Here is a 23,516-nt window from a genome sequence, read left to right on the forward strand (position 1 = left end):
TTTTTTTTTTCTTCCCTTTTCTGTTTGCTTTTTGTTCTTTTTCTCTATCTTTTGCCGGTGTTGCTCGCTCTTGTCCCAATGCACCGCCCACGTCTGTGACATCACGGCTGGCTGTGTCCAATCCGATCAGCTGCTGGTGAAGGGGGTGAATGAGACGCTGGTAGCTCAGAGAGTGGTGCCGGCTCTCATCACACTGTCCTCCGACCCTGAAATGTAAGTGGAACATACAACGATAAACCGCGCCTCGTCTCTCTCCCCCCTTCTCTTTGCCGTCTGATAACTATCACACTGAAAAAAGTCTGTGCCTGTCAGGAGCAAATTTAACAGAGGAGAAATTCTAAAAATATACTATGACCATTGATCAATTATTGATATAATCTGAAATTGATTCAGTTGATTGTAATTTCAGGTCACCCTTTAATTCCTTTAGATAGTTTCTGGAATAATCAGAGCCATGTACTGTACTATTACACTTCTTTTTAGAAATTTGAACTTGCTCCTGTTTGGGTTTAGGCTCGGTCGTGGGATGGTTCATCAGAACAACCACAGCATGTTAGTGTCATGTCCGCAACACTAATCTATGCCAGCTCTTGTTGTCTCATTAGTCTGCAGCACTAATCAGTCCTCAGCCAGATTTGTGAGTCCACGTTATTTGCATGCAGCAATAGCACAATCCTTGCATGTTCATCCGTAACCCCTCCCCACCTGCTCTTCCTCCCCAACCCACTCCAATGAAGCAGGACCCCTCCACGTGACCGACTGGTCAGCTAGTGGTTGGTTATCTCCACCCATTTCTGTCTCAGTCAGTCTATTTTCCTCTATATATCTCTATCATCCCCTTCTGTCCCTTTTTCTTTCTTTCGCTATTCTCCGTCCTTCTATATTTCCTCCTGTCTCCTTCTCCTCACACCCTACCTCTCCCTCTCTCTCATCCTGCTGTGTGGTGGGTTTGCAGTTGGTTCTCCGAGGCATGAGTGAAGCATTAGTAGATCGCCGGGCGGCTCCAGCCCTTATAACTCTGTGCAGTGGGCCTGAATTGTGAGTCAATCGACACAAAAAAAACCTCTCAGTAACATTGTCATTTTGTGGGCAGCATACTTACAGTGTAATGCAGTGTCTTCCTAGGAATGTGAATCGCTGAGTTTTAATGGTAAATGCTAAAAAAAAAAAAACCTTGTGGCATCAAAACCATTAGTACGTCAGAATATTTGACGTGGCAGCTTCTTTAACCAGAAAAACAGAGAGAAAGAGGAAGTGAATGCATGAAGACATCTGCTTCTCTTTGTGTGTCCTTCACTATACACTGATTTGGAGCCACAAGTGATTAGCTGAACGTTTTAATAATTAGATCTTCCCTTGCATGATCCTTTGCCTTACAGTTGTGCATTTCATTGCAGTATAAACTGTGTTTGTCAATGTTTTGATATTATAAAAGAATATAAGAATATAAAGAAAGCTTTAAGCTGCCAATGCATGTCCTTACATGTTTGGGGATTAAACACAATGATGAAATTAGCCGGAACACTGTTGGAATGCAGCCCTTTTCATCTCATTGTTTTCTGTATTGAGTTTGAAAACCATTGTACATGGGTACACACACCTTCTAAACTCAACACGTACTTATTTTTCCAACACATATTTATTTTTGGCATTATATCTTTGAATTTCTTAGTCTGTCCACAGTCAACAGACTTAATGAGGAACTGGTTTATATTCTAAAAGTCGGCCTCATGTAAAGACTTTGGTCTTTGAATGATCTTAGCTAGTGGAATGAATATATGTCACCCTAACACCACCCCACTAACCTTGCTGTCACAGTTCCTTTTAACTATTAATAGAAATCAGATAATTTTACTATGCAATATGATGTTTTCTTATGTGTATGCCAGATTTATAGATTAAAGGATTAAATTACTCCTATTACAGAATTGTCTGCTTTTATGCCTTTAGTTTGAAATAAGCTGTTACTTCAAGAATTATGGTCTAAATTATAGTTTATTATGTTATAAAATAAACATAAGTTGTATATCTAATCTGCTAAGTAGAGATCTTGGTCAATTATTATTTTTCATGTTACAATGGAGTCTAATAATAGGAAACCTTTTAAAAAGATCATTTTATATTCCTTTATATCTTTGATGGGTCAGGGTGCCTGAGCTGATTTGCAATAGCTATTCCAAATATATCACTGGTTGCTGTTGCAACTGCAAAAATGAATTTACTAGTTCACAAAAGCAGTTACATGTTTAAAGTGAATCCTGACTTGTTGCCATCCGTGAAATATTGATAGCATTTATTTGTATACGTTATAGCAGTTTAATTTAGTTTACATTCCACTGCCTCTGGTTCTGTAGTAATTTAGGCACCATGCAGAACGAATATGAGCAACTAGCTCAGTCATCACTGTGGTTGCTGGCAAGTCATTACCATGTAATCACTATATTTGGCTAAAATATCAAATGAAGCTGAAGGAACTTGTCGTTTGTCGTGGTTATAATATGGATGTCAGGTATTACATGTGTGGCTATACAGAAAAGTCAAAAAAGTTCATAAATTTGAATCAATCAGTTGCATTGTCTGAAAAAAACTGATAATAACCCTGGGAAATCTGATTGGTGCCTGTCTAGCAATGACATAACCTGAACCCACTTGAGCTGTCTTAATATAGTTCAAATGTGACACTATTTTCATTCAGACATTTTAAAATAAGTATAACAACTATTTGCTTATATTATGTGAGTCAGATGTAATTAGGAATGAAAACATAAAGAAAACTAAGAATCCGGTACAGTGACTATGATTGGTAAAACTGTTGTCTTGCTCTCCTGCTTATTTTAGCTCAGTGAGGATATCCACTATTCCTGCCTTTGGTACCATCATGGAAACCGTCACACAAAAAGAGGTAAGTCAAAATGTACCCACACCCTGTATGCATGTTTATCCAAAAACTACAGATCATCTTGAAGTGTATAAACTATTGTTACATGTATTGTTATGTGTAGCTGCTGGAGCGTGTAAAAATGCAGCTGGCATCATTCCTGGAAGACCCTCAGTACCAAGATCAGCACTCTTTGCACATGGAGATCATCAGGACATTTGGAAGAGTCGGACCTAATGCAGAGCCACGCTTTAGAGATGAGTGTATGTGAAATTTACTAATATTGAGCCATTTCAGGTCTTCACTTTTCCCCTGCTTCTTTGTGCACGTGCATTCAACATTTGTATTTTTTTTTTTCCTCTAGTCGTGTTGCCACATCTTCACAAGCTGGCTCTGGCTAACAACAGCCAGGCAGCGGAAAGCAAGAGGATTGACATCGCAACCCAGCTGTTTGAGGCCTACAGCGCCCTCTCCTGCTGCTGTATCCTTCTAAAGGTCATGCATAATGCTCTGTGTGAATTAGGAGAGGTACTGGTCATCCTGGATTTATGCTTCATGAGAAGACATTTATTTACAGTTGTAACATTTTCCACATACTGATATTTGTTGTAATCTCAAGAAACCTCAGAGGAAGGATTCATTAGAAGTTAGTGTCAAGCTTGGCTTAGTTTCAGGGTTGACTATCATAGCAATGAGTCAGTGGGAACACTGTTAGAATAACAGGTTGAATGCTAGCAGCATCGGTCTGATGTGTTTCTGAACATGTGTACAACCACACGTGCAACTGTGTGTTGGTACCTATCAGAGTGGCTCTGGTGCCTGAGTTAGTTGTTCAGTGTGTGTGTTGGCAGATCTTGCCTGTCATTTGGCAGGAGGAGAAAGGAAAATAAGCTCCATTTCCCTCCATTTTGGGGCTTGAGTAATTACAGGGTTGGTTAAGCAAAGGAAAGGATGAGAGAGGGAGAAACAGCATGACAGGAGGAAAGGGCTGAACATCAGCTTCAATCCTTAGTAACAGTTCCCAGGCTTGGTCTTATGTTAACCACTGCTCTCTCTGTCTTCTGTCTTCCTCTCTTCTGTATTTCTTTCTCCTCTTACTGGTTCTGTTTTCTCCCACAGTTTTTTCTCTGTTTCTCTGTTAGCCTTACTCCACCCACTTCCCAACACATGCTTTGTGGACAGCTGTTTTGAGGTTCATTCCTGTGGATCTTTGTCAGGCTGTGATTTCACATTGCAGTAGTGTCCAGGAGGTATAGCCTTAACCTCAGATTCTTTACCTCCTACTGCACTTCTTTCTCCTGTAATCAGTGTGACAAGCTCTGAAATTGTATATTCTTATCTCTAAAAATAAAGATTTGTTCACTCTGTGTCCCTTATAGCTTCACTAGCTGTGGCAGGTGGCAGTGTACATGCAGCTATGGACAAAGCATTGTGCTACCAATTTAACAGAAATCCAGATATTTTAGGAATATCCATATAATAATGGATATTATTTAAAAATAAGTTGTTTTTAGCCTCTGATTTTTTTTTTTGTTAAGATTGAAAATTAAATCCACCCATTTGGTAATTCCTGGAAGCACTGAGACTTTTTATATCTCGGCCTTGAAAACACCAGCCTTTTTGTCTACACGTTATGAGAAAAACAAAATTCTAGATAGGTAAGGCATTATGCATGCATTTTTTTTTTTTTCAGCTCATCATTTATTTATTTTATTTGTTTTATCTTCTTATGGCACTAGTCAGCTATGTTCAGTTAAAATAGGTTGGTTTTGCTGTTTTTTCTCCCTTGTTTTCATTTTCAGGTTTGTCTTAAAGTGAGCACCCACATTTGGCCTTATAAAACTTGCATGGGGCCAGGACAGTGTAAAGACAGCACTGCGATTTTGACTGTGTAAGCAGTAATTCAATAGTTGCAATTATTTGTGGATTATCTAGCATTTTAAACTGTAATAGTTTTCAGTTCCACTCCTTAAAGTCCTGTGCAGTCATTTCTGAGGAGGTGATGGTGAACCACTTCCTGCCTGGCCTCAGGTGTCTCCACAGTGACATGGAGCAACTCTCTCCTGAGCATGAGGTCAGGGGACACACAGACATGCATGCATTCTCACATGCTTAGGGGGAATTCCAACACTGACCTGAAATGCATGCATTCAAATACACTATCTCATCTGCGTTCTCATTCACTGGTGGGCCAGACTGTCATCTTCTTTCAAGTTCTCGCTACGAGGGGATGTCACTCAATTAATGGTAGACAGACAGTCTGATTCTTCACCTTTTTTCTCAGACACACTCATACACACACCTCTACTATATTTATTTGTGTCTCAGTGTCTCGTGCAGTTCATTTTATGTGAACATTTTCCTGGGGTGACTAACAGTCAGCTGAGTGCTTTCTGTACATTCACTCTGTGTCTAAGGTCTGCATACCAGATCTTCTTTTCCAAGCAGGAAAACTTAGAAATGAATACAAGACCTCTGTTTTGTCATGTTGGGACAGTCTAAATCTGACACTGACACGTTTTGCTTTGCATTACTTCATTAGTTAAAAGCATGATATTTAAAAATCTTGACAAATGGTTTTGTATTCCAAAATAAGTCTTTAGGTAAATCATGGCATCTCTTTGACAGACCTTTTTTTTTTTTTTAAGAGGAGATTTTAGCTTAATTTGTCTGTTATGTTCTTCACAGGTGATTCTGAGTTCTATGATCAAAGAGTGTGAAATCAAGGTAGAAAACAGAGGAATGGCAGACGCACAAGGGTGAGAACAAACAGTCCCATCCACATCACTTCTTTAAACTGATTTGTCAAATATTGTTTTTACTGCACAAGAGTATATGACAGCAACAACTGATGATTTTACATTGTGGGACAAGGGTCAAATAAATAGTAATTGGTCCAGACCTGTGTTGTGGGTTTATTCCCCAGGGTAGAAGAGAACATGTTTAAGTGTTGGAACCACTTTCATTATTTAGGTATTTTTCACAGAAAGGGGGAAAAAAAAAATCATGAGAGCTGTACCAAGTTGTGCACCAATAGTCATACTGTGGGTGTCATTAAAACAAGTTTCTCTCATCTTGTTGTTTGGGCCTCATAAAAAAAAATGTGCTTCTAAATTGCTTACAATGCTAGTTTAGTTTTTTGTTTGTTCCACTAAAAGTGTTTCTTATCAGTTTAAATCTTTGTTCTTATGCCACAAGACTTTTGTTAACCCCCATCCATTAAATAACATAGGAAGCTTGATACTTTGTGGCTAACACATCTTCCCACCAGACTTTTGAAGACAGATGTGTCATCATATAAAATCAGTGGGGCTGTATTTTTACTCTGTGCTCCGAAGGTACTACTGAAGTTCCAATGCTTAAGCTGAAAACATACTGGAACATTTCATCAGAGCGATCTATTTAATTGTGATAAATAAATTGTAGTAATTTTCCAAACTGGTAAAAGTGTTTAATCTCCCCAGATTGGCTGTACATCTCCTTCAGTATACACTGGTTTCATTAAGATTAGATGTTTGTCTTTTGTTGAGCAATGGGGCAATTTGACAGTCCCAGTTTACTGAAAAGAGGAACTTGCGGAGCCGTTAGACTGTAAAAGTCAGGCGGGGTCTTATTAGCAAATAATAATTCTGCTCTAAAACAGTAAAGACTGACTCATTAACAGACAGTAGAAGATGTTATTAAAGAAGATCTAAATCTTATTGCTTGCCAAAATGCAAGCTTTACATCTGTTTTAATTTTAATTATCATTATTATTTTTTTTAATCCTACATAGCTCATTGTCCATCGCCTCTAGTTTGGTGGGTGAGGATGCGAAGACCAAGTTCCTGAGCAAAATGGGTCAACTAACCACCTCTGGTGCTATGTTGGCTAACGTCTTCCAGAGAAAGAAGTGATCACAACACTGACTGATCCATCACCGCAAATAACTGACGAAACCTCTGCTGTGTTTTTGGAGCATTTCATTTTACTGGAAAAAGCACTGGTTCAGCTTAATGTAGAAGAAAGTTAAGTCTATTGTTTAATCAGTTTCCACGAATTAAGGTTTGATTGAAAATCTCCAGTGCAGCATGACTACATTGTATTTAACGGTGAACAGCAATGTTTTTGCAGCGAAAGCTAAGGTTTTCCCCTCTGCACATGTTTCCTCTCCGTTAATTCCTAATCATGATGAAATTCATCAAGAACTAGGAAATTACTTTTTGAGTCAGTGTTGTTAACATTTCAGTCATTTCAGAAAAGGGGAGCAAGAGGCAAACACTGAACAGTATTGAAACAAGTGACTTGCACCTTGGGAGAACTGGGTTTGATGTCTCTTATCCCCAGGAAACAGACTCTGAGCATTGCCTGCTGGATTTCAGATTTCAGTCAGAATTGTAAGAGACATTTTGAAACAGTTGCATTTGTGAGTGAAATTACACTGAAAGATTGAACCACAAAATGGCTCTTGGTTTGTTAAGAATGCCTTGTACAGTGTGTATGAACGGCTCAGAAGTACTGCCTACTTGAAGCTATAAAAAATAGTTTTGCCTTTCTTCAAAGTCTGTTGCTGGATTTTGTTTTGATAGCTTCTGTTTTATAACTTATTTATGTCTTAATGAAGAAAAAATACTTTATTCCAACTTCCAAAGAAATTTGCACTCCACTTTACTGTTTTGTTCTTTATTTCATATGATATACATATATATATATATATATATATATAAATGTTGTTTTAATTCAGAGTCTTATTCATAATGAACTTTATCACTACTGCTAATGGACTTTTTTTGTTCATCTGTTTTGGCAATGTGAAATTGAAGAGAACACTGATCATAATTCTTCTGTCTGTTGCATCTTGTCTCTGTGTTACAGTGTCTCTGACAATTGTACTTTTTTCTAAAGTGGGTGTTTAGTTTGATTTTTTTTTTTTTTTTTGGAATATGCTCCAAGACAAACCGTAAATAACTGTATCATACAATGAACTAAAGATGGTACTCATTCTGTATATTTGAAATTAGTGTCATGTGTAATAAAAGATGGGCTTCAGTTGTGTATTTAAGTGTATTTCTGGAGGTTTCATTGAATGTCTGCAGGACTTTTACTGTACGTGATGAATGATGAAAGCTTCTGACAATGATTGCTGCAGACAGGTGGTGAAGGCAGTAAAACTAAGCAATTTCATAAACAAATACAAATTCCTGCTGCCCCTGCCCCTTACGTCAAACCCTTTGATGTGGTAAACTGTCTCCTTAGTACAACAAGCCAAAGTCCATCTTACGGGACATTCCCAACAACTTACTCCAAATAAATATAGAAATAAAAGATTAGATCTGTCATCAAGATTACAGTTTTGTTCAGTCTCGTTGTACCTCTCGTTTAGAAAATTTTGATTTAATATAAACGGTCGGGACTTATACTCAGCAATTAAAGCACAAGAAAAATGAAATGGCAAAAAACATGGTTAGCACACTGACTTTTGTCTTGGTCTTGGAATCCTGATTGGCCTGTGGTTGACTTCAGTACATTGATTTGTGTTGGAAATGGGTCAGGTATGCCTGAGGAGCTGTCCTCATTTAGTGGTTGAACATTACATGAATTAGCTAACACTGATTAAAAAAAAAAAAAAAAAAAACTTCATTTGCATATTCAGGCTAATATTCAACTATCATCACTGATAACTCAGGTGGACAAAGAAATGATACAAGGTGGTGGTATGGTTGTGTGTGTAGGTGTATGGGCTGGTATTACTCATGTTGTGGGGACATACGGCTGTTGACCCAGTCACATTTTGGGGACTGAGCGTAGCAGTGTGGTTACAGCTAGGGTAAGGGTTAGTCTCCAGGAAATGGCAATATGACTGTGTGTGTTGTCCTCTTTATGTGTAGGCTTACCTGTGTGTCTGCATGAATAGATGCCTGATATGTGTGATTTGCATTCAGACTGAATAGTTGGACTTTTTCTGTGTCAAAACAACCTTTTACTTTCCAAGACCCTTGCTTGATTGTTCAACTTGTGTAGGATCATGTAAATATGTGTACCTGCATCCCTGTCTGGTTTTGTACCTGTTTTTTTTTCTCTCTTTCTTTCTGTGTGTGCATGTGTATGTTCATAACAACGCTCGTAGCATTTGGTTTGTGCGCATAAGTGGTGCCGGGCGGCACCTCTTACTCACACTGGTGACTTGTGTGACTCACAGATCACATCTGTTTCCAAAGCAAGCAGCAGCAATGCAGATCCAGTTCTAAAACCACCAGAACACAGTGGCTAAGCTTTAATGTTATTATTCCACTCTGTTCTGTGTGTACGTGAGAGCCATTTAAGTATTTAAGTATTTTTCTGGCCTTTGTATTCCCACCAATTTGGAGGAAACTTCAAGGGAGTGATTCCCTTGAAGCTTGTTGGCACTAAAACAGGCTCTTGACTACTTCCTTCTACACAAGTGTGTGCTAGTTTAATGTAAACCGTTTAGCTGCTTGTAGTCTGTGTGTGTTTGTCCATTTTAGCGTACATGAGCTGTCTGGAATAAGCCTACTTCATGAACTTTGACTTGCTGCAAGTGACACTAAGCAACAAAATCACATACACAGCAGCACAGTCAAGCTATAACCAGGTCATTTGAACTGAGAAACTTATAAACCAGCGTGGTGTCTGTTGGCAATGGATCTACAACTTTATACATCACAAGTTATTTTGTGGCTTCTGTGCTTGAAGTGGGGCTTAAGTAGATTTCTATGCAGACAGTTTAATTTTGTCATAGAGACCTCAACTTGAATGTGAGTCAAGCTGAAGTTTCTAAGTAAAAAGTATAATCTGGATCTTATTGCTGTGCATGGTGCGCTATTGAACTTATGGGTTGAAAGAGTCATTAAATGATCAACTTGTGTAAAGTGTGTTGATTATGAGATAATCAGCTGGTTTTTATGGATATGCAGGATAACCTGTACGCTTATTTTTCTGAAAACATATCATGACTTCAGACACTTTCTCTTTTACCCTTTACACCAAACTACTCCGTTTTATTCACATCAAATCATTCCTTCCTGCTCTCCTCTCATGCTGATCAACTCCCAGTTATATCCATTTAGACCCTACACTAGCAATTCGGTATTTGCATAACTGTCACTTCTCAAATGCCTTCCCTGTCTTGACTTCCCAGGATAGGCTTGGTCCAATCTGCCATGCAAATTAAGAGCACAATCCTCCCAGTGCCCCTTTCTCTCTCTCTTCCCTGGGGAATGAGTGTAGCTGCAAAATTTCCTGGAGGCATGATACTTTAAAATAAATGATTTTTCAGACTGTGAGATAGTCATGGCAATTCCATGACCCAAGCTCCAGGAACTATGCTGAGACCAGCCTACACACTTTAATGATGAATGGCAGATGCAAGATCTGAAATCTTTAAAAATAACCACAGGCTTTGCATCAGTGCCTGGAGGCAAATCCGTGTCATGACTTCACTTGTTTGACCAATAACAGAAAAGTGCAATTTGACAAACTGCTAACAAGTTTTGCAGGCTGCAGAATATCAACTGTGTTTACCAAAGAAACATGTAATGACGCTACATTTCTAATTAAAGTGCATAAAGGTTCATGTTGATAATCTTACATGACTGAATACAATCAGAACCACCAATGGGCACTAACCACTAAACTGTTATTCAATCTGAAAGAAAGGGAGATGTGTGTATAGCACCGGGAAGGTTGGGGGGTGCTTTACATATGACAAAGTAGGAGGAGTTCCTACCCTCCCTCATTCACTCGGATTTTACAAGCTGTTGCATGCAGACTTTTCTCAGAACGCGTGGGTGCAGAAAGAGGAGAGAAACAGCAGCTGCCTAACCGGGAATGAATGCGCAAGAATGCCCTGTGACACGGTGTGGAGCCTCTGCCACATTTATGTGATTTACTGTGAGGAAATCTGAAGAATCGCAGTTTGTTGTTGAACAAGGTATCTTCTTGAGAAAGAAACATTTTTTCTCAGAAGTGTTAACTCATCAGCAGCGATGAGATTGAATTTATCTACTAGTTGGATATTCCGAGGCTGGATAACCGCTGTGCTGCTCACCTTTTACGCACAGGTAAAAACAGACTTCTGCTTTTAAAAAGTAGCTTCAGATTGTCCTACTAACTCATTAGATAATGTTTTTCAACAATGAAACCCAATTGTTTAATGTGATGCTGTATCTCTTAGCCGCTACTTTCCAGGGGCTGCAAGTTTCATTCAAATAAGTGTCAGTGCAAATACTGAGAATGAGGATTTATTTTTAAGAGTAGATGTCAAGGTGTGTGTGTGTGTGTGTGTGTGTGTGTGCGTGCGTGCGTGCGTGCGTGTGTGTGTCTGTGTGTGTGTCTGTGTGACTGGAAACTGCCTCTTGGTCGAGTCTGCCTCCACTGCTCTGACCACAAAAACGCCGCTGGAAACTGGATGTTCTCCCTCCACCAAAGTGTTCTCTCCCGGTCCAGGGGGGACCAGCGCGGGCCAAATGGCTCATCATGACCCTCATTAGCTCCACCAGAGGAGAAGGTTTTTAGCTGGGGCCAACAACAGTCTTACAGGAATCCAGAGGGATGGCTCTGATTTTATTCCCTGCAAGATGTGATTGTTATGTTTCACTGTCACTAACAGGCAGTGAAGTACATCGCACCTAGTATTACTTTCTGTGATAATACCACAGTTTTCCTTGTATCAGGACTGTATCAGCACCATATTCAATTTTATTTGTATAGCACCAAATCACAATACAAATCATCTCAAGGCACTTTACAAAAACTAAAAAACACCCATATCTCAGAGGCACTGAAGAACACTGAAAAAACTGCATCATGTCTCAGCTCATCCCACTGCTGCAGTTGAGTTTGAGTGGCATATGACATGTTGCAGTGCATGTTGTTTAGTCCAAGCAGCTAACTCTGCCCAGGTGCAGCAGTTTATGAGATGTGGTTGTAGTGGTGGGACTGCTGGGCACCAGTGATCTATCGCTTCCTGTTTGCCTGCATTACTGTAAGCCAGCATGGTTATGTCTTTGACTGGAACACAGGCTCTTTCCCCCTATTTTTCTTCTTTGCTTCATCAAAATGTGCTGCACTGTATTTTGTCTTTGCTAAGATCCACAGAGGAGCGATGTTTTCTCACAGACTGTCAAATTCAAGTCACAGTTTAGTGGTAACATGAGTGTGCACAAACAGATACGGTGCTTGGAAAACAAGTCAGTGTGTGGAAAGAAAGAAATATTTTTCATCTATGTTTAAGGTGACACTGCAAACCTTTAGCTTTGGCGGATTTTCAGTATGGTCTTGTCATTACTGACTCACAGTATCCCCAAAGAATTCCCCTTCATTTTCTCGGTTTTCAACCACTTCATCCAATCTTTTCCAAATTCATTTCAAACTGGCTGTATGACATTGGGCAATACAAGATTACTTCAAGATGTTGTGAGCTTAAAGTCAATATAGCATAGGTTTATTTCCTTGCTTACCCACATGGCTCCTGTTTTTTTTATGCATCTGTGCATCTCGTCCTCCTTTCTGTCACTGACCCATCGACAATCTGTCACTGTCTGTTTCCTCTTTTCATTCATGTAATATTTAAACTACAACCCTTTCTCACTTCTAATCTCCTGCATTATCATCCAGCCATCAAGTTGCTGTCACATCACCGTTATGTCGACCATGGCTTGAGTAAAAACACTACATTTCCTCAGGGTGCAGCATCAACTATGATTTTATTATTTAGAAAACAGGGGTAATCGATTTATATATTGGAAGTCTGCAGCGTTCTAACAACCGTGGAGCTTTGTGTTGACAGATGACAAAGAACTATAATTGTTCTAAAACCTTCATATCTAGCTGCGTCAAGTTCCCCTAAGATAATTAGCACAGATTATAGTTGTCTTGGAACTTGTTTCCAGATGTTTTTAACTATCTGTTCTTCCCTGGTCAGTATAATCGATCAGCTGAGTTTCTTTGATTTGACTTTTTTTATTCAATCTTTGTAACTGACCCTACTCATTTATTAGCTCTTCTTTTTTCCACTGTTCTTGCTCGAATTACAGCATAAAATGTCTGTATAAAATGTCAATTACAGCCAGTTGATTAGGCCAGACAGTAGATAGTGGCAGGTAAATGCAGTGCTTGAGAAATAAGCAAGTCTTAAACTCATATGGTTTACAGGTTTTGAAAGTGTTTATCAATAGAGTATGAGATTTTCAAAACTAATAAAAACCACCATTTGTTCAGGTCGCACTTTAAAGGAATGCATTTTTATGGCTTTTAAAGAACTTACAGGTGCAAACATGGCACAAAGATTTAATTGTTGTGCAATATTCTTTTACAGCACCTTATCATAGATCACTGTAACCCCCAGAGGCCTAAAAGTCCCACTCTGCTTCTTTTGGCTGGGTGCCAACGGCTGCAGAGGCCGTTATGCAAATTCTTTTGTACTCCGACAGAAAACTGATGAAGGATATCTAAAATATAAACAGAAAAGCCAGGGAGAGGTGATAAAAAGGGAAGTTACAAAATATTACTGGAGCAGTGGAACACTTTGTCCATCCTAGTTTCACAATTTCACAGAAAGTGTATATTTGAAGACAAAGTTAGCATTGAGTTTGAGCTACATGATGGATTTAACTCCATTTATCAATCTATCCATCTATCCATCTATTCTCTTTCCTATTTTATTGCTTATGTTTGCTGCAGTGCACGGACCTTATTAGGACTGTAGTCTAAGGTATGAGTGCTGTGCATCATTATCTTTCTGTTTGGATTATAAAACAAGGTTGTGTTGAGGTTGTGGTGTTGCTACCTGAGGCATGGAGAATAAAAATAGTTTCACATGGAGGGGTGAGAAAGTGGAGGGAATAAATAACAAGGGAGGGAAGATGTATTAGTTAGAACCCAATATGTTTTTCAATTAAACTTATTTTATTACATGTCTCTAAATTTCAATTGGAAGTTTTCAATGCTAAGAATTTAAAACTAAGAATTCCAACAAAAATGATCCTCTGCATTTAGTAGAAGACACTCATACACTTAGTATATAATTACAGGATACAGATGATATTTTTATGCAGCTTTTTATGAGGTAGACAACATGACCAGCTATTAAAGCCCAATACTAAGGGGCTATATTATGAGGCTTTTGTGAAATACAGTCAGGCAGATGCACAGTGAGAAGGAAACTGTATAATTTAGGAAAAAGCAGTTTTTAGAAGTGCTGAATGAGAAAATGCAGACGGCTGGTTTAAGGTCAAAGTGTAGTCAGGCCTATAGGTTGTATTTTTCTACATTTATATATAAACTCTGTGGCTTTGGGGTAGTTCCTGTCATAACAGCCAGATTCTCTAATTCAGCAGTGTGGCAAGAAGTTCACCAGTCCGTAATTTAGGGTGGTTGGAGGGTGTGTGTAGTGTGCATATGTGTGTTTTATTGCATGGCTTATCTTTGTGGTCTTTTTACAAGAGTTCCCATTTATTGTTTCAAATATACATATGTTTTGCTTGTTACTTCCATGTTCCTTACAAATGTGGCAGTGCTTTATTCTAATGTGATAGTTTACACTGTTGAATGACATTGCAAGTGAGAACAGAAGACATTTGGTAATGAACTCATCATTTAGCTCATTTAGTCTCATTCTTTGTATTTTACTTAATATTCACATTGACTAATTGGTCACTCTTTAAACAACCATCATAATTAAATTTAAACGATGTACCAGGAAAATATCATTAGCCAAGTCCAGTCTCAGTGGAGGTGACTGCATTTGATTCCAGTTGTTTGTCTTGACTCCATTTGGCATTACTGGGGGTTGCTTTGCTTTTTTTTTTGAGGGCAGTGTGGTGCTGAGATCAGGTGATTCCAAATGTGTGGAAAGAATTTCTGCCTATGTCTTCTTGGACAGACTTCACGTACATGAACTGGCATGCACTGAGGACATGTCAACACTGATCGAAGATTTATGGTAGTGATCAAGGAAATGAAGGCATAATCTTGTGTTCTTGTGAAAAGGTGATAGTGCCTTTTGCAAAAATCTTCCTTTCTCACTGTATATGTTTCTACTGGGTCATATTATGCAAAAACATAGTGTCTCATCATTGCTATGCTGATGACACCCAGTTGTACATGTTCATTCCTCCAAGTGACTCTACTAGTTTATTATTATTACGCAGCTAATTAGCTGAAATTGAAGAATTGATGTGTCATGACTACATCCCATTAAATAACACGGAGCACCTATTAACTGGTCCACATTGTTTAACTGAGGAAATTAAACACTAGCTCATTCATCTAACGTCTTATACTACACATCCTAGAAATCTCTCAATAACATTTGAACATATACATGTGACTTTGAAGAGCAAGTCAAGAAAGTTATTCAAAGTCATACGTCTTTACCTCTTCTAGACTTCATTATTAAGTCATTATTCAGCTCATTGAAAAAGGGACCACATGACTCCTTTCTTAACAACATTGCAATAACTTCCATTTTGTTATTGATTCAATTTTAAAACATTGTTTCTTCCTCTTTGGACTGGCTCTGTAATATATTACAGGTAATTTGATAACATTATCTGAACATTGTCTCAGATCTACTCTTCACCATTCCTCTGCCAAGACTTTTTTAATAGAGAAGATCTGGCCTTTACTTTCATGGATTAATAATTTTATTATTGTTGTTGTTCTTTCCTGTCACCTAAAAAGCTAAAGTTGCAAAAAATAACAGAAAACTAATTTTATCTCCTAATATTTTTTTTAGCATGTCGTCTCCAAATCGCTGCAGTGTGATGAAAAACATTACTTAAAGGGCTCCAGATGCTGCAAGAAGTGTGAACCAGGTAACACACACACACACCAGAAACAAAGTAAAACACAGTAGACGTGTCAACATTTTGCATACTCAGTGGAAACAGCATAAAACAAAGATAAACTTCCATTCAAAAGATCTTGAATTAAAAGAGGAAGGATGTTTGAATGTTTAAAAACAGACCTTTGTGGTGAAAAATACCTCACACACACCCACATTGTACATTGACCTATAATCCATAGATATACCTACTAGTGTAGAAGAGGAAAGGGGAACTAATTTGTCCATTTCCTTTTTTTCTTTTTCCATAGGTTTTGTAAGGTTACTCTGGTTACGTATGTATTGTTGAATCATTCTCTTTCTTCCTTCCTCTTCTGTCTGTCTCTCATATTTTTTAGGCTTCCGTGTGTTTTCTGACTGCAGTGATTCCCACCCTACCAAATGTATTAAATGTAATCGTGGCGAATACCAGCCAAACTGGACTGAGGAGAAACGCTGTCTCCAGCAAAAACTCTGTGACCAAAGTCAGTACCAACAGCTTGAACAAGGGTTTCAAATCCTGTAATACAAATTCAAATATGCCTGCATGTTTTTAACTATTAGGTTATTGTTCTCAAATGTTTTTGACCCATGTTTGTTTGTCCAGTACATTAATGACTTCCACAAACATTTCCACAGGCAACATCTCTGATACAGATTTTGGGTGTACCAAAATATTTATTGTAGTAGTCTTGTAATGATTTCATGTCAGAAATGTAAATGAAACTGTAGACAAGGGAACAACTGTAGACTGTAACAAGTTCATTTTGAGGATGAGCTGTAATTCCTTGTAACAAATTTTCAAACTTCCCCCTTTCATCACTAGTTAAGGGCTTTATGGAGAGGCCTGAAAATCCTATAGCAGAGGAGCCCTGTCGCTGCCTCCCCCACCTCCAGTGCTATCCCATCAACTGTGAGTACTGTGAGAAGATACCTGTTTGCAAGGCTGGATATGGACTCACAGTGGATACTGGTGAGACACCCAAACACAAAAGACACCTCGTTCATATTACAGTGGAGTGTCACTCAGAGATGGACTAATGTATATGTTGTTAATTCCAGAGTCTACTAATGGAAGGAAGGACTGTGTAGCATGTAAGAAAGGCTTCTTCTCTCTTGGCAACAATGAACCATGCAGACAATGGACTAAGTAAGTTTATGCACACACACATGCAGCTTATAGCCTGAATTATTTTGACATTGTTAAGGGAAAATGTAGTTGGTTAGTTTTCCTCAACCACCAGGCAGCTGTTATGACTAATACCTCTCCACTTCCCCTGGAACTCTGGACCAGACACCAGTTTCCACTGACAGCCGGGTCTGTGATGATGATAGAGAGAGGGAGCGAGAGAAATAGAGAAAAATTGTTGTTTTTTTTCACATCTGTCTCTCTCTCTATTTCTTTCTTCATCACAGATCCGACCAGTGGTAAAGACGAGTAGGTGGCCGGTACACCGTAGGAGGAAAAAGTGTGTCTTACATGTACATGTTCCTCTCCACTCTGTGTTTTTACGCTTTCATCTTCTCTCCCAGTTGTAAGGCTGAAGGCAGGAGTGAGACACAGCCAGGCAGCACTCAGGCCGATGCAGTGTGTGGACCACCTGTGTCTGGTAAGATAAGGTCATATTTAATGCAGGCAGTCAGTATATTCTGTGGAAAAAATATAGAAAATCACCTGTCTCGTGTACTGTATAATTTTTTTCTGGCATACACTATGACACATGCTAGATGGAGGGTACAAACAAGCCCTGAATGTGTCTTCCTTGCAGGTGCAGCACCTTCTTGGGTTATAGTTTCTGTTCTCTCAGTCATCACTGTTCTGTGTCTCCTCATCCTACTCCTCTTCTGCTATAAGGACAAACTGAATTTACTGTCTGGTAGGTTACAGCCCTGTATTGAGCTTATATAGGTGCACATATGTAGCTCCTCCAGCTCTAGATGTTATTGTTCTTTAAATTAGCGAATGGCTGATTTCAATGTGACATCAGAAACTTTGGTTCAAAACAGACTTGCAGTTTACATAAGAAGATTGTGCACGCTGGTCTTACACTAAGCATAATGAGATTATATTGTAGAACGTAATAAATTAAATATTGACTTCCTATGTGACTGGCTGTTGATGTAAAATTATTTAATATGTTATTTAACATTTACCACAGTCACCAGTCTTTTTGCCAAACCGATTAAATATTAAGGTACACTATATGGTTTCTTTGTCTAGTAAATCTGCGATCTTGTGTCCAGAATCTGAAGAGGACTAGGATACAGCAGGTAAAGTTGAATTTCAGCTGAAAAGCAATTTAAATCCACAAAAACTAATTTATTGCCTGTACTCTCAACTGTTTATTAGATTAGATTATTTAAATCTAGGCACAGCTGTTTGCTCATATATTTGCCAGGGGCTGAACTGGAGAAGGAAATTTATAAAAACAGAAACAGCCCAACACTTACATTTCCTGGGACATGGTATAGGATCTGGGAAACTGTGTATTTTGTGTATTCACAAAACACTATTTACAGTGTGTTTACAATGGTTTTGTTGTTCTAGGAGACCTTGGCTCCTCTTTATCACAGTGGAGGTCCCAAGTGTATGCCATGTGAGACAACCAAACTCATCTGCCAAGCACCACAAAACCCCACAGATGAGCCCCCGTGCACATTCTCCACCTCTGATCCCGATGTCAAGGTCTCACTGGCTTTCACAGGAAAAAAGACAGAGAAAGAAGGAATTAATGGCAAGACAGTGAAGGAGGATCAGGGTGAAGGGTCTGGAGAACCAGAGGAGGTGTCAGAAGAAGAGGAGATTGTGAGTGTGCCTCCTCTTTTGGCTGGTTCATGTGTGTGTGTCATTCCTGTTTGTGAGCCGCTGGAAGTAGGGGAGAATGAGGACTGTAGCCAGGCTGTCAGTCCTGGGACTCCAGGCACCTGCTCATGTGGAGGTCTAGATGGAGAGAGGGATGGAGAAGAAAGTGGAAAAGAAGAGAAGACAGAGAGTGTAAGGGCAGACAGCGGTGAAGAAAAGGTTGATAGAAATCATGAAAAGATGGTTTTGCCGAAGAGCGAGACAGGCACTGCATCTCTCGTGTCTGTTTCTCCTCCTCTCCTCCATATCTCCTCTGTAGCACCACCATTCAGTACACCTCCTGAGCTCTGCCTGCCATTGTCCCGGGCTCAGATGACAGCCGAGTTCAAGCCCCATCTGAGCGACAGATCACTGGTCAAACAGGAGGAATTATGCAGACTGGCTAGCATGGACTCCACCTCTACGGAGGACAGTACCACCTCTGTGACGATGCCAGTCAGCCCCTTGATGACTTCCTCATCTGTTGGAGATCTCTACCTGGAGAAGCTGCCTGAGGCCTCCAGCCCAGAGAAAGCCCAGAGACTTTTCTGGGAAGACAACAGTGGAAATAAGTTGTCTTCAGGGGAGTCAGAACTGGAGTGTTCACCTGAAAGCCTCCATAGTCAGCTGGCAGAACCAACTCTTAACTCAGGTATATGAACATGTAAATCTTAAAGAATTTCAATGAATCTGTATGGAAGCCCTTTTCAATATATAATCTTTAATACTTTTTCCATGGTTTCCACATATCTGTGTGTAGATTCCCAGAAAGTCAAGCTATTTTTAGATTGACTTGGAACAATATAAAGATGTTATGGCCATGCATCAGTGTCAGTGAAAACTGAATGCACAGTGGATTGTGCTACGAGGATAATGGTTCATTAAAAAAAGACTGTGGGACCAGTTGTGTTTGCCAGGTTGATTCTGTGTTCTTTGTTTGTGTAGGCAGTCACCACAGGGTCATACCCATACATGATTTGATACACTATATAACAGTGTTCCCTTTCTGCAGAGTAGAAAGGACTAGCCACCAAGAATAACAGACTGAAATTTATGTTGGTTTTAATGGAAAGTTTTACGGCCACATGGTTGAACTTGTATTGTTCTCACAGAAGCCTTTACACATTGCCAAAGAGAAATATGTCTGGGAAATATATTTATGTATTGTGCCTAAAACACAGTGGTTATGGTTAGTTATAAAAGCTGTATTATCAGAGCTGTCTGATTGGGAAAGTGGTTATCGCAACACAACTTGTAATAGGGACCTGGTCACAGCAGAAGAACAGTAGGTTTGTGTGCCTGTTTCCAGGAAATGTCTTTTTTTTTTAAAGCTGGTATTGATAGTTGGACCTTGAATTTTAGTGGCCCACCCAGGCAGGAGGAATATGATATGTGAGTTTGATTAGGTAGTGAACCACCAGAACCACACTCTAACATTCAGTGTTGTGTGAGTCTGACAGTGTGAACTCTGCCATCTACAAAGCTCCTGTTTACCCAGAGTTCCATAGGGTTGCGGAAAGTGACCACAACTTTAATTGAAGCAAGATGTGCGCAGCTTGAGTAATACTTTTATAACCCTGCCTGGCCAAACACACATACACACACACATACATACACACATGCACGCACACACACACAAACTTGTTTTGACTCTCACTGATGACTGGGTACTTTAATTACACACTGGCTTGAAATGAACAACATTTCCCATCATAGAGTAAAGACATTTGATTAAATCAACTTCCCACACATGCTATTTAATGGTTGAGCAAAGGTCAGAGATTTCGCCCATTTACCTGAAATATTTTTGAAGCCCAAGTCTTTCATAGTTCATGCATAGATACTGCCCAGAAGGATGGTTTTATTTGTTTACCACTCAGGGGCTCCACCAGAGCCGATGTGGAAGTAAACTGTCTTTGTCCAGGGGCTCCATGAAAGTGCTTATAACCCCAATTTCTCTTGCTGGTGGGGAAATTAAACTTGCAGGTAGAATCATTAAGATTTTGAGGAAACCTGCGTGCAAGCATGAGTTTCATGAACAAAAAGAGGTTTTAGTAGAATTAAAGTTTACCCCAGTCAGATAACTATTGCTGCGGTTGTTGGGCATCCAGAAAAAACAGCTCAGTATTAAGAAAGAATAAATCGAAGAATGCAAGCAGATTCCATAGAGCTTTGTTTTCAGAGTTGTGGTGTAATGACATAGTTTCAACCTAGACCTCTCAGACTGGTATTCTGGGAAAGGCACTCAGATGCAGAACACACAGACACACGCTCTGTGAGTGCTTGATTGGGATTGTGTGTCTTTATAACTTTATAGGGCTCAGTGTCCCTTTTAGTGTATGTGTGTGTGTGCAAAAGTGTGCGCTAGAGCCTGATTGTTTACATTTAATTCAAGCATGTGTGTGGTTGAGTGTGTGTGCTGGCACATGTGTTTGAATAGATGGGCCATGAGCTGTGAGTCACAGAGTGTTGGCTTTTGCTGTTGGCTGGGAAGTCAGACAGTCGGCTGGATAAAATGGGAACCACAGGCTTAATGTGGTGACAGATGGCTTAGAAAACAAAAACATTCTATTTATTTTGTAATTCACCTGACTGGCTCAAATCCACATATGGACAGGACATGCACATCAGTAGTTCAGTAGACAAGTTTGAACAGATGTTTTTGAGGCAGGACTCTGAAGAGGAAAGCTGAAAAAGCCATTTAAAGTTCAATTGTTATTGTCAGTGTGAAGGCTAAAAAGAGTTAACAGCATCAGTCTTGAATTTGTTCAGTCATGTCTATAAACCCTAAACCTTTGACAAATGACTTGTTTTTAGAGGTTGTGAGTTTCTCACACTAAAAAGTGGTAGACACTGAAACAATAACACCAAGAGGATATGATATGGGGATCTATGTAGCTTGTGGCCTTTCTGTGGTCATTCTGCAATGGTCATTACTCCTACTGTCCATTTATCATCCAAGTTTAGTCTCGGCTTACGTCATGAATAGGGGAAGCTCTGTTTTACACAACCCTGTTGAATGTTACATATATTTCCCATAAATAAAGGAGAAAATGTTGTGAATTGCACAAAATTTGTAGGCACCAGACAAAAAATACACATGGATAAGAGCCATTTCTCAGCCTTGTACCACATCTTTTATGCATAGTATTTATGTGTTTTTGAAATTGTCTTCTCACCGTATCTTTTTTGTCTTTAGGTCAGGTGTTGAGGAGCCACAACACCACCTTCATCTCCAGCGGTCAGGTGATGAACTTCAACAGTGATGTTGTGGTTGTCTATGTCAGCCAGACATCTCTTGGTAGTGACGGTGCAGGGCAGGAAGATGCCTTTGGAAGTCCTGTCCAGGAACAGGCCAGTGAGACAGCTCCATTTTTTCACAGCAGCCTATCACAAGGGGACTCCATTTCCCACATGACCATAAAAGATGAGACACTACCAGTCCAAGAAGTGATGGAGGAGCAGACAATGGCAAAATGAAAAGTGTGAAATGGCTGTGATTTATTTGTCAGTACAGTGATGATCTCTAATACAATCAAACAGATGGAGCAAGAATGAACTCTAATCTGTTTCTGTTTCTTACAGCACACTATAAATCCTAGTTCCAAATGAAATTACAAAAAGAATTACTGATTGTCCGACCATATCAGCTTTCCACGAGATTTTAAATTCAAATAAAACAGTACAGTCAGTTAATTTGTGAAGCAACTTTTATGAATATGAAGCCATCAATCTCTGTCTATGTAATTTTGGGGAATGTAATCTGCAATAATATGTCCCATTTCACACACCAGCCACTGTTCCTTTTTTCATTTTCCATTCAAAAGCTGGAGGCTTTTACAAATGGAAACTCCCTTCATTCCAGACAATGATGGGAAATTTTGTTGGGAATTGGATGTGGAATACAGTGCAGACTGGAAGAACGTCATGTTGTTATAGTTGTAGGGAAAATTCAGGTGTGTCTTGATACAAGTTAGTTACTACATTCCCGATCTCACACTCTTAGATTTTTAACCAATCTAAATTTAACATTTAGCTCATTTCATCAGTTTCCTTTCATAACAAAATATCCACATGAAAATAATTGTTTGCTCCCACAAAATCATATCATGAAAATATATATTTTTATGGAAGAAAGTTCACTGAACTAGCTACAAGGATGTGACAGGTTAGACTTAAAGTTTGCTAAAAGTAAAATTTAAGCATTTCACAGAAAAAATCTTCTTTCTGGTTTCTATCAAAAGCTATTTTATATTATAAAGACACATCCAGTTTTGGTACGATGCTTGTTTATCTTCCATGTAGACCTTTTTCTCTTCTTATTGCACCAAGTGTGCAGTTAGTGTCTAAGGAAAAATGCTGTGCATTTGATAAGCTATTTTATTACTGTTTTCTGGTTTTCATTATGTTTTAAAGCCTTAATGAAGAAAGTAAAATGTTGGCCTGTTTAAAGTTTTGTTTTAAATAATTTTACAAAATAGTTTGTTTACATAATATTGAAAAAGTTTCCTACATGATCATTGTTTGTATATTTTTCAAAAGAAAAAGGCGTCATGTGTTTGTGAAATAATGAGCAATCCCTTTGTGCTTCTTATTTGATTTGTGGCGTGGACGTGTTAAGTCAAGTCAAAATCTTCGCACATTATAGACTGTTGAACTGAAAACTAAAAGAATATTTTGATTAAACTTAAATATGTTTTGCATCTAATCTACTACCCTGCATGCTGTGGTTTTTTTCTGTCAACTTCACTATTCTGGGATCGACAATTACAATGAGAGAGTCATTTATATCCACAAGATGATCTATAATCTCTGTGAAGCTATGCTAATTACACATGTGGCAAGACTTCTCTGTCTTTGCCCTCATATTGACAGACAGACAGACAAGCAGCCTTTCATCAGGACTAGGGATGGCAAGCAGCTGCGAGGAGAAATTAATCTAGCAGTCAGACCAGCTAGCGTCACAGAAAGAC

The 23,516-nt window shown here is 39.0% G+C and overlaps 2 protein-coding genes across 11 annotated transcripts in view; both read left to right on the top strand.

The window, feature by feature from the left end:
* Positions 1-7,470, top strand: part of relch (RAB11 binding and LisH domain, coiled-coil and HEAT repeat containing) — a 32,054-nt gene extending 24,584 nt beyond the window's left edge. For 3 of the 10 annotated variants that reach the window (XM_026292369.2, XM_026292370.2, XM_026292375.2), the window contains 7 exons: positions 131-213; positions 2,839-2,902; positions 3,003-3,141; positions 3,243-3,359; positions 4,864-4,952; positions 5,567-5,637; positions 6,654-7,470. In XM_026292369.2, the coding sequence (XP_026148154.1) occupies positions 131-213; positions 2,839-2,902; positions 3,003-3,141; positions 3,243-3,359; positions 4,864-4,952; positions 5,567-5,637; positions 6,654-6,774 (684 nt within the window). In that variant the 3' untranslated portion in view covers positions 6,775-7,470. The other 7 variants (XM_026292366.1, XM_026292368.2, XM_026292367.1 and 4 more) reach the window with 6 other exon arrangements.
* A 3,201-nt stretch (positions 7,471-10,671) lies between these two features.
* On the top strand, positions 10,672-23,251 carry tnfrsf11a (tumor necrosis factor receptor superfamily, member 11a, NFKB activator). Its single transcript, XM_026292346.1, has 10 exons — positions 10,672-10,938; positions 15,615-15,693; positions 16,061-16,186; positions 16,528-16,674; positions 16,764-16,851; positions 17,235-17,311; positions 17,471-17,578; positions 17,923-17,972; positions 18,250-19,195; positions 21,743-23,251. Exons 1-10 carry the CDS (start codon positions 10,864-10,866, stop codon positions 22,021-22,023), a joined length of 1,977 nt encoding a protein of 658 aa, XP_026148131.1. The 5' UTR covers positions 10,672-10,863; the 3' UTR covers positions 22,024-23,251.
* The last annotated feature ends 265 nt before the right edge of the window (positions 23,252-23,516 follow it).

The sequence above is a fragment of the Mastacembelus armatus genome, chromosome 20 (assembly GCF_900324485.2).
Source record: "Mastacembelus armatus chromosome 20, fMasArm1.2, whole genome shotgun sequence".
NCBI lineage: Eukaryota > Metazoa > Chordata > Actinopteri > Synbranchiformes > Mastacembelidae > Mastacembelus > Mastacembelus armatus.